The sequence below is a fragment of the Mastacembelus armatus genome, chromosome 22 (assembly GCF_900324485.2).
Source record: "Mastacembelus armatus chromosome 22, fMasArm1.2, whole genome shotgun sequence".
NCBI classification, from domain to species: Eukaryota; Metazoa; Chordata; class Actinopteri; order Synbranchiformes; family Mastacembelidae; genus Mastacembelus; species Mastacembelus armatus.
This window is the reverse complement of record NC_046654.1, coordinates 6,705,462-6,719,373: the sequence shown is the minus strand read 5'-3', so window position 1 is coordinate 6,719,373 and position 13,912 is coordinate 6,705,462. Positions and strand designations below refer to the sequence as shown.

The window sequence follows — 13,912 nt, the reverse complement described above, 5'->3', positions numbered from 1 at the left end:
CGTAATGACACCACAAGTTTAACCGGATTATCCCGAGGCGAGTGACATCACTCCCCCCCTCCATCCCCTGTCTCTGACCATCTGGGGGTTACTAGAGGACATTCACTGCCATGAGCTCAGTGGTCACACTGGCTGCTGCTGCTGCTGCACGCTGGCCTGCACTGTCACCCTGCAGCTGTCACCTGGAACCGACCCATCACAGGGACTGCACTGTTCCCACAACTTGTGATATAGCTGACGAAAGATGTATGACCACGTTCAAAGTTACAAGAAAATGAAAACCCTAAATGAAAAAAAAAAGACTACAGACATTAAGAAGGTTTAGTTAAGAAGTTTATTTTTTCCATTTCTCATGTAATACACAGAATGAAAGAGTTCAGGACCTTTACAGTCTGAATTTCTTACAAAATGTTTTATAAAAGAGTTTCCAAAACATTAACTAATCTAGTAACAAGTGCAAATCAATGTACGCAATAAAAAGTTTTTTATATATATATATATATATAAAAAAAAAAAAAAAAAAAAGGAAAACACCTTGTTGATTGGGATGATTTTCTCATTCATGTGAGTGGTGAAGTTAGGCTTTCTCATAGGTGCGTATTGCCTGGACTCCTTCATATGTCAAAGTCTGGAGGCAGAAAATGGAAAAAGATATTACATGACAGCAGTTTCTTAGTTATTTTAATGCAGAGTCTAGATCCTGCATACTGGGTGTAATCTTTAATCCATTTGGATCATAAGAGACTAGGTATTGCACAATTATAGAGGAAAGATTGTGCAAGTTTATTTGTGTAGCACCTTTCAAGAAATACCTTTATGGCACAAAGGGCTAAATGAAGTGATAAATGTACCCTCAGGTGTTATTTCATCTTACCATGACCATTTTTCCATCCTTGATTTCTCTGACAAATTTAGTCTCTTTGCCATCCCACCTCTGAGTATGGACAAGTTTATCTCCGTCCATGGTGAAGGTAGACTGCAAGGAGAAACAGTTTATATAAAACAAGCCCAGACAATTCTTCAGTGATTATACTCAGCATTGTTACTCTCCTTACTTTAACATGTCGGTCATCAGGTGTGGTCTCGTCAAACTCCTCTCCCAGTTTGGAGGAGATCTCAGTGTTTCTAAAGGTGCTCAGTGTTTTCAGCACCACTTTGTCCCCATCTTTGCTGATCACCACTGTGGGTTTGGTGACATTGCCAACTTGTCTTGTGGCAAAACCAATACCTGCCAAAAAACACTGCACTCTTAGACTCTTCACTGATGCATGGCAAAAAAGTAACTATTATAATAGTAAAAAAATATAACTATTAATTGTTACAGTAATAATTGTAGAGTAAGTGTATCCAGCAGTCGAGAACTTTGTTTCTAATACTTTGAAATCTCTTTGGAAGACAATGCATAAACACTTTAAGAAATGAGTTTAAACCTGCTCACCAAGTGCCTTCATGTATTCATCGAAGTTCTGGCTGTCCACCAGTTTCCATGTGGCGCAGAAAGCATCAACCATGTTGGCACTAGCAGATGTCACTTGTCCAGGTCAGACCGTCGGGCAGCCTCTGCTCTTCCTGAAGTAAACTCTAAAATCTATTCCCCTGCCAAATTAATACCGTAATGGGGGCGGGAGCGTAAACCGCAGCGTGAAAGCTGATTGGATATAGCAAACGCTTCGTGATCTCTGATTGGTCCGCTCTAAAACGTTCTGTGTGACTGAGTTATCAATGGTACAAGTGTGTGATTATCGCTTTATGTGAACATAAACGACGATAAAAATAATTACCGTAATTATTTTGTACCAAGTCACATACAAATGGGTTAGTGCTCCAATACCTCCTAATTAGCACTAATCAATCCAACTGAGGATGACGGGAATGCCGTTAGTGTTGCAGATATGTAGTCATAAACTAAAATTCGTAGATTTGGACCTGATCATGCTAAAGACAAATGGATCACCTAAGTTAATACAGGTCACAGTAAGGGACATGTCTATTTTCTATCTTCCTCTACTGTATCACTTTATTTTCTGATGCATTGCTTTGTACATCTATTCTGTGAGGTGAACCTTGAATTCTGACCTGAAGAAAATCCAAGATGGATTGAAACAAGTCTATTTGAAAATATTTTGCCAATCCACCAAACAGATTTGAAAATACTTCACAGGATAAGCCAATGGCCAGGAGCGAAAGTCACAGGATTCTGGGAACTTTGACTCTGTATGAAATTGTGTGGAAACCAGGTGAAGTATATTTCAGTGATTCAACAGAAGATAATTGACAATGACTATTTACCTTTATTGTTCGTTAAATACTTCTCCAGATACAGTCTTCCATGGATATAAACAGATATCCACTGCCATAATACAGTAGATCAGTCCTTACCAATAACACCAAAGATGTAATCAATAAGACTAGTAAAAGGTACATGATACAAAAAGAAAATTCACTATTGCTAAGTATAACAGTTTTTTATACATCTGCATCAAACAAATTAAAAAAAGACTTAATTTCTGCTTGCAGTTCCTTGGCACTACTCAAGTCCAGATTAATACATGAAGCAGTGTAGAAAATCCTTTAACAAAATCAAATTACCCCAAAAAACATATCAAAATTCATACAGTAACATAATTATTCTGTCACCATTTAACAGAAATTATGGTAGGTAAATTGTTTTTACTTCCCTGAACTTCACATGTAGTGCATGCAAATGAAAATTATTCCTCATTAGAAAATCGCAGAAATTCAGGGCTCAACATAAGGACAGAAAACACTTGAATGTCACTTCATATTATATGTACTAGAGCAGAAGGGAACAGTAAGATCATCTAGAATCAAAAAATGGTTAAATAGCAAAGGTGATTTTGCTCCATACAATTCCTTTCAATTGAAATGACAGATTGAGGTAAAAGTGAAGATTGTGTGCTGTTCATTTTCAGCTTTAAAAAAGATGAATAATGTCCAGGAACATTCACTGACTATGAGTAAATTTAAAAGGCAGACAATCTGCACTTTTACTCTGCATTTCATGTCATTTCACACCCAAAGTGAAAAGTGCCTAGAGCCAAAATATTACGCACTGTAAATATTCTAACTGTATTTTGCTGTAATAGAGCAGAGCAACAGTTTAGGGTTAGGAAAATAAAACTATGAATGTCAGGAAGAACTGAGGAAAAAATGACAGGGCATCAGAGGTAGCATGAGAGAGGTAGAGACTGAGGTAGGGAAGACAGAGCAGCACTGAAGCTTCTCAATATTAAGGCCCATCTCTCCTCCCCATTATGTACCTAAAGTTAACCCATCTATACAGCCCATGAGCCAGATAAACACTTCTATTAATGGTGCACAGTGTCAGGTTTATAATAAAACATAATATGAATGGCAATGGGTAATTTCCTACTGCTGTGGCTTCTTGTACTGGACAGTTTAAGGGAAAAAAAAAATCCAGAAGCTATAATAAAACTTTCACTCTGATGGCTATGTGGTTTATAGACAGCTGTGTGACATAGAAACTCAAGTTAGCGCATGCTTCAGTACAGTATTTCACAGCAGGCTTGGAATAGCAAAAGAAAAACAAGAAACTGTTTTCTAAAATGATACAGTATAAGGTTACAAATTACCTACCGATCCACACAGCAAAAATGTTTTCCTGAAGGTCAACAGTTTTGTGAATATATCTCAGAAAATACAAAAAAACCCCAGCAATTCAGTGAGTTAAAGGGGATGTGTGGTGGTTATAATTTTGAAAGCTTACAGAGGGGAAAAGAAATTTAAACTAAGGCAATTTAATCTCATGATATTGTGTAGAAATAATGTAAATTAGGACCAGTTGTTACAAAACTTCAAGTCAAAGAGCCAAAAAAGAAAGTGCATCTCTTCCTCTGTTTAACAAAAAAAAAAAAAAAAAATGGAAAGCAGGACCAAAATTCAGGTTTGATTTTGTCAGGTTTTTAAAAAATGTATGGATAAAATCAATTAAAAAGAAAAAAGGCACAAGACTAATGTCAAGTAGACTGCAATGTGGCGTCTGTGTGTGTGTGTGTGTGTTTTTGTGTGTGCACTGTAGTCCTGATTTGTCCATGCATAGTGGGAGCACGTAGCTATCGGAATACCCCCACATTGATTGACAGCGCCACTTCTGGTTTCCTGGATTTGGTGTGCCCAGCCTTCTTGTGCAGTCCAGCACCATCAGAGCCTGCAGCCTGCCCTCTAAAGGTAAGAGAGAAATACATTTGATTAACAAGTCACATAACAGTAAGAATATACAGAATGAATGGCCATCGTTTTGCGGTTTCACAGCCATGATGCTGATGCCAGTAATTAAATACTGCAGACGAGCTTGACTTTTGTTTTAACTGTAGATAGTTCAAGCAGTAACATTTATAAATCCAAAACCCCAAATGTATTACATAAAGTAGCAAGCATTTTCCCCTAAGCTGCGTGTTCCAAAGTGAAGATGTCCCACCCTTTCCTGCGTTCCTCTGCCTGCTCCCTGAGCCTCTGCTGGCCCAGCTCATCCTCCAGGGTCATGAAATCCCTGTTGTTGTCGATCAAAAGATTCTGAAAAGAATATTCAAAAATACATTAGTGTTTCTCAACAAAATTTCAAAAACAAAACTGACTCATTTTAAAACAAGAAGTTATTTATTTTTTTGAAAAAACCTTGATGCCAATTGTGTCGCCATCTTTGAGGTGGAATGGTGCCGCCAGTAGTGATTCAGCTCTTTTCTTTTTCTTTTTGGAAGCCTGCTGACTCTGAAAGTAAAAAGACACAAAGCTTAATGAGGAACACATACAAGAACAAGACAATTTACCATTTTCCTTCCCAGCTTCTCAGCATGAGAATTCATATATACATGTAGCCAACAGTTTCCTTCTTTTTCTAATTTTACCCAGTTTGAGATTTCTTCCCAGTTGTGTTTGTCTGGATGGTGTTTGGCCAGAAGTAGAGAGTCAGGGGAGAGGCAATAGTGTGCAGCCAAACAAGTGCGAAGGGAGCGAGGGGAAGAGTCACGGGAAGCATCCCAGACTAGCTCCTCTGGAGGGTAGTAAAATCTCTCTCCTGGTACTCTCATCTTAAGATGCAGCAGCACCTCCTTAGGGCTTTGAAAAAGAGGGAACAAAACAGAAAAATGGATCACAAAAGCAAGTGAAAGGAAAGAGATTAAGTGAAATAAGCTGTGAATTATTTCACTTATGGTGAGCTACTTAAGGCGTTATATCATCTGACACTGTAAACTTTACCCAAGATCTTCCTCTTTCAGCAGCTGTTGCACACAAAGGTCTGCACCACTCGTAAGCTTCAATTTCCTGATCAGGAGAAACAAAGAACTTTTTTTAATAACCTAATGGCCATCAGTTACAAGACTGGCAAAAAAAATGGACAAACCTGAGTGTAAGCTGTTGTCCTCTGAGGATTCGTGCAAGTCTCTGTCCCTCCAGCTGCCACACACGCAAAAATGCAGTGGTTGGTGCACACACATTTTGGAGAGCAGGCAGTGTTAGTACCTAGTACAAAACAAGAAAATTATTTAATCACATAGCATCATTGTTCCAACAGTCCCAACCAAAAAAAACAAGACATTCGTTTGCAATTAGAACTTTCTAAAGCTTACTGGAATGTACAGGAACCAGCATTATACCATTTAAAAACTAATAGGTACTGCAAACCACTAAAATTCCAAAAAAAGAAAACAAAAATTAGCTCTTATTTTGTATACTCTACCTGAGTCTTAAGATCCTCTAGTGTGGCCTCATCTGATATCTCCACCTGTCCTACTCTTTTCAGTTGTGCCATATTACTGCCACATAGAGGAGCGGAGTGACTGCATGTTTCACCTGCGGTCACAACCTCCAGTTCCTCAGCATGGCTAGGGGCAGTATGATTAAAATCTGTTTCTGTGTTCTGGGGATCCAGGTACAGCCACACAGACAACTTGAGAAAACCCTGACAGACAAAAGATACAACAGCAGCTAAGCAGAGTAGCCTAATAATAATAATGAATCTACAGGTTAAGTCAAAGTATTTAAGTACCTTGGGAGGCAGTTGTCCTTCTGTGACAACTAATGTCTCTCCACTGCTGATCTTCAGCTCTAACAGAGAAGCATCCTGAAAATTAAAAAAAAAAAAAAAACAAAGCTGTAACAATTAGTCATTTAACAACAAAAAAAAAGACAAGTCTTTTTAGTCATTCATTCATTGTTTTGAAAGTAAGGGTGCAAAACATTTCCCACTAAACACTGTTTGATTTAGGGTTGACATATTGCCTACACTACAGTTAGCCACTAACCTCATCTATAAGTGGCTCTCCAACCTCTTCACACCAGTCGAGCCTCCTCAAATGCCAACAGGTGCCTGCAAACACACATTTAAACTGAAGCTGACAAGCAGATATTGTAGCAGAGTACCACATTGTTAAATTACAGTCTGGTCTCACAAAAGCAGCATAAGTAATTCTCTCCATAAACAATGAGCAACAGCTGAGTCTACAGCACATACAAGTTACACACATCAGGAAAACAACCCCAAAAAAAAAAAATTGCAGTTTTACCATCAAGTCCAACAGCATCCAACATTGCCCTTAGACACTGTAAATAATAATAAAAACAAATACACACATAATGTAAGAATTTTTTTTTTTTTTTTTAAGTATTTCACAAAATAAGTCAATGAATAGTTTTGTCCTCACCTCTTTGACAGTACATGTCTTCTCAACAATTATGTCCATTTCCAAGCCAGCAGAGGGCACTGTGCCCACAGAGAAGTGCAAGAAAAGCTGCAAATCAGAAAGAAACTTGTCAAACATCAATAAAATATTTTCAGCGATTCTTATTCCTCATGTTGATTTATTTCAAAATGTAGGATAGGACAGGTTTACTGGCACTTAAAGGCTCTGTAACTCTAACCTATGCAGGTGCAGATACAAAGGTTTTATTGAAGAGCTGAAATAAAAAGACACACCTGTGAGGCCTTAGGGGCATTTCCCGGACAGAGAGTCAGTGTGGTCATGAGCCGCACTCCTGCATCCCGAACACTCAACTCCTCACACACTGTTCAGTAAACCAGGGTAACACAAATGCACTTCAATAAGTGTGTGCTATGACTTCAAAGCAATATGATTACAAGCAGGGGGAGTACCTTCTTAACATGTAACAGGGAAACAGTGTAAAGAAATGTGTATCAATATTTTTTTAAGATACGAGGGGGATTTCCTGCTCTTAGTAATCTGCTCATTTAAAATCATCCACAGGGAATGAATGACACAGTACCTGGGGGAAAGAGTTTCCCTGTGCAGTCCACCTGTCTCAGACAGTACTGTGCACCTGGTCAGTGAGACAGAGATAACAGATTAATTACTCATTTTAATCATCTAAACTTGTAAAGAGAAAGAAATTTAGTATGTACTAAGATGTTTTTTGTGATCAATCAAAGGCATATTTTAGTTTATCAATATCCTCTATATTAACCCAAATAGAGATTCAGATCTTTTTGTTCAGTATTAACCACAAAAACTTGATGGCAGCTTTGTTAGACCTGTACAATCCAAAATAACAGTTCCACCATAATGTGTACTTTCAGGATGTCAATAATGTTCAGATATTTTGACACTTAGTAATTTAGACAGCTTTTTGAAATAAAGCAAAATTAAATGGCATTTTATGCAAACCCTTACTAATTGCAAGCATATGAAAATGTAAACACATTCAAAAAAAAAAACAAACAAAAAAAAAAAAAAAGCATGCAAACATAAATTGAAGTAGCTTAAACTTGAAAATCCTTTGCAGATACAAGTGAGCATCTTGCCTGAGGTTTGCTCCTGTAGCTGCAGCTCCTCTATGGCTCTCTCTTTTACTTCACACAGCAGCTGGTGACAGATGCATATTAAACTTTAAACTTCACAATGAAAAATAATTATATATTTGAATGGAGAGATAAAGAGAAGGAAATTAGAGCAAATCCAGCAGTACAAAAATGACCAACCATATTTCCTGTGGCTGGAACCTTGATCTTCCTCCTCTCCTCCTCTTTCTCCCCTTCAGCTCGTCCTCCATGTGGTCGAAACTCCACCTGGAGCCAGCGGCAGTCTGACGGTGTAGTGACGGTGACGACATCTCCGTTTAAGGTGAACACACTAAAAGTTAACAAAGACAGTTGTAAGATGCACATATAAAGAAAACAATATGTATATGCACCGTAGAGGATTATACCTGCTGTCAAATGACTGTGGCTCCAGCACCAACAGTGCATCTCCATCTTTTAGTGACAGCTCCTTTAGTGTCCGCTGCATGTCATCGGGTGGAAACACCCTCCATCCGCTTGCACCACCTCCCTCTCCTGCCCCCTGCTCTGCTATCTTTCCTTTCTTGTGCTCCTGGCACAGCAGACTCTCCACAGACTCACCCAGTGCCTCCTTCAGCTCCCTGAGAGTTGCACCACCTGCAAAACCTCTTGCTTCCCTTTTAAGCCCTGGCCCTCCATTTTCAAAACCTTCTTTGCCCTCCTCACACTCCACTCCATCCCCAGCCTCCACAAAGGGACGAACCACAGTCAGCAGCACTGGTTCCCACTCAGCTCCAGTGAGGATAGTTGCACCACAAACCTGAAGAAATACAAAACCAGCAAAAGATTCAGTGATTTTGGATCTTGACATTTGAGGATGTTCTTGATGGACTGTGCTTTCCTTCACCTCTCTGCCGTTCCATACAAACAGGTCAGAGTTTGTGTAGATGCCTGCACTGTAGAGAGAGACGGTGTCATCTGAAAAGAGAAAAACACCCAGAATGTAGTTACGGACATGTACAAATTATAATTTTTACTGTTCCCTAAGTATTTTGGTCTCACCTGTGAGAGTATTGTAGAGGTGTAAACCTGCTGGAAGACTCTTGGCCAGAGTCAAAGCCATGTCCCCTTCCCAGGATTCCTGCATCTGAAAATATAATTCACATATAACATAAACTTATTTCTACCATTATGTTTCACAGCTGTTTGTCACACATAAAACACAATAATTGGTATTTTGGGGAATGACGTTACCTGATAAATAGCTAATCGCAGGTCTCCCACAGTCTTTCTGCGGTCGAAGCTGAGGGTTGTGCTTCTATTCTGTTCTTTGTTGGCTGGCTGCAGGGCTCCATTCTCCAGCCTATAACAAGGTGCCAGGTGCAGACGCAGCTCCACTGTGTTATTGGTGGCTTCAAAGTTCTCACTATAACAGAAACATTGACACTGATTTTAATATATCATTATTTTTGTAGATATTACTGAACCATTAGGCTATGACTGAACTGTCAGACGCAATTAACAACAAAAAGTAAAAACCGATGAACATGTGTAAACTGCTCAAGTCTACCGCATTTTTTGCATCTTGATGTTTTCCTCCTGAGCCATCTGGATAAGGTGAGAAGGGACTTTATATTGAGGATTGTTCAAAGCTGCGAATGTAAAAAAACAAAAAAACAATATGATTTCTTGATAAATTCCAAAATTAAGATAACAAAATTAAATGAATGCTTAACAGACACTTTTCATCATAAACCTACTTAACTTTTTTTTTTCTTCAGTTAATCAGCTCTCCATTTATCTCTTTTTCATTTAGGCAGATAGAATTTTTCCATTACAAATGAAAAACAGTGTCCATTACCTTCATTGGGCCTGTGCAGCTGTGTTTTTCTGTAGAACAGCATGTATGCACTCTCTTTACCCTGGAACTGCTTCTCTATGTCAGACTCCCTGATGGAGGTCACCGTACAATCATTAAAATCAAACCAGTGGCTACCCTGCTGACAGACAAGAAGATACACCGTGAGAAACAGGCGTCAAAGTAATCCCATGATGTCCAACAGTAAGGTTTAACACTGGATCAATGTAATTTTAAACCTTGAATTCCTGCTAAAGTGTAACTGTTCCATTGTACCTCTTGTTCAGGCTCTGGCTTCTGGTCTGGTCCTGGCTGCTGTTCAGCAGCTTGTGTTTCTGGAGCTGTTGAACGATCAAAGTTAGTGGTCCGATCTGGTGGGCCAGATGGCTCAGTCACAGGACTTGGCAGGTTGGCCTTCAGTGCCACTCGAGTACCATTGGACACCAACAGAAAAACGTCATTGTGGGACTGCAGGAACTATATCAGAAAAGGAAAAAATGTAATGAAAACTTATTCTTGACCAGAGGAAATAAGAAGAATTCACAACAAACTAGTGTAAGCCCAAAAGTACACCAGCAATCATAAACTAAGAAACCCAAACTACCTTTCCTATGGGACCATAGTGTTTTCTGAACTTTTTGTTCCAGGATGAACCAATCTTATCCATAAGTTTCTGGCCCAGCTGGTCCATCAGGACACTCTTTGATGGCTCCTAGCAGTCAAGAAAAAAAAAAAAATTATATATATATATTATAGCCAGACACACTGACACGTCTGCATTAAAATTAATATAAAAATGAGCAAAGTAATAAAGCTGCAGTTGCTGTACCTGGGCAATAATAGTACTGAGGACAGAGAGGGGGTCATTTTCTTGAACTTTTGGCTCACATACGTCCTTGACTTCCTCCTTGACTTTCTTCTGAGTCTTCGGTTTGCATTCCTCCTCCTGACAATGAGACACAGGTGCTGTCTTTCCTAATGCACACATTCAGGGCTCACAGAGCTAGCATATTTTACACTGCTGACGATTTAGTACACAAAAACACAGCCAGTATGAGTATTAGTTATCAGCTTTTTCTGAACTAAATCCTTTCTCACTTTGGCATGGTACAAGTACAACTAATAACTGCTCATTAGTTTGGTTCTTATCCTATGCTCTGTGTTTCTCACCGATGGCTCCCATTGACCGAGCTGGTCAATGTCCCTGATATAAACATGGTAATGGCCTCCATAGCAGCCGCCCTTATGAATAATCACAGAGAACAGCTCATAGGAGTAATCAGAGTCTTCCCCATCAGCCTGTAAAGGAGAAAAAGTTCATAGTCCATTTCTCAAAACACCTTTAACAAAGTTACTGAAGATGAGGATAGGCCTAAGCTTAGAACCCAAAATAAAACAATACAAAAATAACGATAATTTAAAAATGTTTATTTTCAATGTGTGTCATCTAAAAAGACATTGGGTCAGAATATTAAAACCTGTCAAGTACCTGTTCGCAAAACGGCCGTAGATTAATGGTGAGGGGGAAGCTGTAGCGTCCTGTCTCCTTGTATCGCTCACATTTGGCAAAGTCAAAGCTGAATCTCAGTAAAGACATGGTCATGAATGGAGGGAGCTTCTTAAGCTTAGCAGACTGAAGAACAGCAAGAGGAATAGCACAGAAGAAAGTGAGAATGAGCAGAAATATATATATTTGAAGGTAAAAAGTAAAATGGAAATAGAAGTTCTCCATGTCTAGTTTTTTTTTTTCCTTTCATCGATTACATATTAGCATAAGACTTGTTGTAAGTGGCCAATATTTTCCTAAAGTTTACTATAACCTTTAAGGTTTCGACATGGTCTGAATGCCGGTGCTGACCTTGGCAGCAGTGACCAGCCTGTCACACTGTGCACAGCGGTACAGGTTATTTCCCTCAAATAGTTCTTCCTCTACGAACATGTTCCACAAAGCCTCCTCCAGGCAAGACACACCACAGACACACACAGTCAGGTCCAGGAAGTCCTCCTAAATAAGGCAGAAACAAACATTTACACTTAGTAGCACACCATCACTAGGCTAACTCATATAGTGTCAGTCTTACAAAATCTTACTGTGCCAAAAACCAAAAATCCCCAACATTATTTGTTGACAATATATCTCCATGAAGGAGCGATGTCAGAGAGGCTGCTGCCCCCTGCACGCCGGAAACACAAGGACACACCTGTCTCTGGCTGACATTTCCACACTCCTTGCAGACAATGCTGTTGACAATGGTCCCATGATAGAGTCGCTGGATAAATGTACTACTAGCGGTGCCCACAAGAGAGTGCTCCAACGCACTGAACAGAATCCTATTCAGCTCCTGCACATCATGCTGATTTGTTCCCTGAGAAAGTAGGACAACAAAAAGGACAGATTTAGAGGCAAAAAGACAGCTGTTAAAAGCTTCTGAATTTTTTTTAAATTTTTTATTGTTTTATTGAGCAATACTTTGTGGAAAACAGGGGCTGTCAACAGATCACTTACAATGCAAGTAACCTTGGAACACTTATTCACTATGTTGGGTAGAATTCATTGCATCACTTTACTGTCATTGGAAAAGCTTCTTTAAAATGGGTATTTTTTTTTAGAGATTTGGACACAATATGTTTCTTTAATTTAAACTTTTCATTTGCGTAGTGCAAAGTCACTCTAACCTCTCACAGCCAGGGATTAAGTTACACTTTCCATTTTGATGGATTTAGAGCTCTGGCTGAGGTTTAATCACATTACTGTATCCACATGCTTGACCTCAAGTGTCCTGTGGTAAATTCTGTGTTGTTCTTTCTGTTCATCCCTTTTTGTGTGTTTATTTTGTATGACTATAGCTGCAAGGAGTCCACAAAACAATGGGATTCCGGTCAGGTTACTGGACTGTAATCTTTCTCCTTCTCACTGACACTGACCTCACTGCTGTTCCAGCCAAAGCTCTCAGTGAGGTCAGCTGTGGAGGCGCTCTGCTGGTCCACCAACAACAGACTGGCAAACAGTCTCTGGAGCTCCAGTGGGATCACTCTAACCTGAAGAGAAACGAAAACCGTGATGACACTTCACAAACACATCAGCGGTCACACATACAAGCATCCTCCTATACTCACTTTAGCTCCTGGTTTCTCTTTATCCTCCAGACATCCCAGTTCCTCTGGCCCCAAACTGAACAACTCCTCTGCACAGACACGCCAAAGATTAATTGATGAATTACATGATTAACTGAATCGATACTGGCCCTTTGGTCATTCACAGTACAGGTGGATCTCAGTCTCTTACCTCTGAACTCGGGGGTGAACAGCAGGGTCTGGAGCAGAGAGTTGAGGTAGCAGGTCCCTCCCTGGTTTTTAATGCCGCACAGATTGCTTCTTCCTCGGGGTGGAGGCGGCTCATCTCCCCCCTTTGCAACTCTTCCTTTGGAGGGATTTGAAGAGAAGCCTCCCTCCTCCTCTTCCTCGAATAGATTCCCAAACATGCTGTATGAGGTTTTTACTCCGCTTTGTCTGTTATGCCGGGCTCAGCCTCCTGGTATTCCGTGATTCCCGTGTGCCCTCTTGCTATCTCATCTTGGTCTTGCCGAGTTCTCTGTTGACAATGGCCGGACTAACTCTGAAATAAGAGGACTTGACGGGACTAAACATAGCGACTAGTCCTGGGTGTATGTTCAGGTTCGATTATTGATTGGTTAGTTTAGCACGCTAACAAGAGTCAGATTAATGGAAGATACCCATGCTAAAACGAAAAAAAAAATCAGGCTGTCTGCAAAATGGCGTCTTCTTGTCGAAATAGTAACAGCTGCTGTAACTGAACTGTTACTCGGTATAGCTCCTGACACTGACTCTTTCATTCGTGGCTCGTCTTGAAACAAATAAACGAAACGTAAATAAAAATACCGTCAGTGAACAGTACGCAGCCATGTTTCTTCCTACCAGAGAACCTCGAGGTGCATTGTGGTACTTGTAGTATCAGAGGAGCTTAATCTAAACGCTAAGAAGGGAAATAGAAGTGATCAATTCATTACTTGGCCAGTACAAATAGACACATTAAGTGTAGCTTAATTGAATTCAGAGCTGTGCTGTCACGTTAAGATTCAACCTTAAAAAAAACTGCCACAGTTCTTCTCAAAGCCACAAGAATTTCCCACAATCCTACCCTTAGAGGTCACAAAAGGATCATGGGGCATGTAGTCAAGTAGCGCCAAACATGTTTTATGGCTGTCGGTTTTTATGAAGGGTGGCAGTTATGTGCCCAGGGCCATGTGCATACAGTGTGC

At 39.8% G+C, this 13,912-nt stretch overlaps 2 protein-coding genes across 3 annotated transcripts; both read right to left on the bottom strand.

The window, feature by feature from the left end:
- Nucleotides 1-490: 490 nt before the first annotated feature.
- On the bottom strand, nucleotides 491-1,589 carry fabp7a (fatty acid binding protein 7, brain, a). Its single transcript, XM_026306235.2, has 4 exons — nucleotides 1,439-1,589; nucleotides 1,056-1,228; nucleotides 875-976; nucleotides 491-628 (listed from the first exon to the last, which is right to left on the bottom strand). The coding sequence occupies exons 1-4, from the start codon at nucleotides 1,509-1,511 to the stop codon at nucleotides 578-580; spliced, it is 399 nt and encodes a 132-aa protein (XP_026162020.1). The 5' UTR covers nucleotides 1,512-1,589; the 3' UTR covers nucleotides 491-577.
- A 1,520-nt stretch (nucleotides 1,590-3,109) lies between these two features.
- usp40 (ubiquitin specific peptidase 40) lies at nucleotides 3,110-13,609 on the bottom strand. Of its 2 annotated transcripts, none has more exons than XM_026305948.2 (31): nucleotides 12,919-13,609; nucleotides 12,750-12,817; nucleotides 12,558-12,671; nucleotides 11,834-11,998; nucleotides 11,491-11,637; nucleotides 11,122-11,265; nucleotides 10,803-10,931; nucleotides 10,462-10,578; nucleotides 10,237-10,344; nucleotides 9,909-10,109; nucleotides 9,636-9,771; nucleotides 9,345-9,426; nucleotides 9,029-9,200; nucleotides 8,837-8,921; nucleotides 8,682-8,752; nucleotides 8,203-8,594; nucleotides 7,976-8,126; nucleotides 7,799-7,859; nucleotides 7,264-7,317; nucleotides 6,956-7,044; nucleotides 6,684-6,770; nucleotides 6,546-6,582; nucleotides 6,285-6,349; nucleotides 6,029-6,103; nucleotides 5,720-5,941; nucleotides 5,384-5,502; nucleotides 5,239-5,304; nucleotides 4,887-5,097; nucleotides 4,657-4,749; nucleotides 4,460-4,554; nucleotides 3,110-4,203 (listed from the first exon to the last, which is right to left on the bottom strand). In XM_026305948.2, exons 1-31 carry the CDS (start codon nucleotides 13,112-13,114, stop codon nucleotides 4,095-4,097), a joined length of 3,861 nt encoding a protein of 1,286 aa, XP_026161733.1. In that variant the 5' UTR covers nucleotides 13,115-13,609; the 3' UTR covers nucleotides 3,110-4,094. The 2 variants fall into 2 exon arrangements, with proteins under 2 accessions (XP_026161733.1, XP_026161724.1); XM_026305939.2 differs by having other exon boundaries at nucleotides 9,636-9,774; nucleotides 12,919-13,608.
- Between the last annotated feature and the right edge of the window lie 303 nt (nucleotides 13,610-13,912).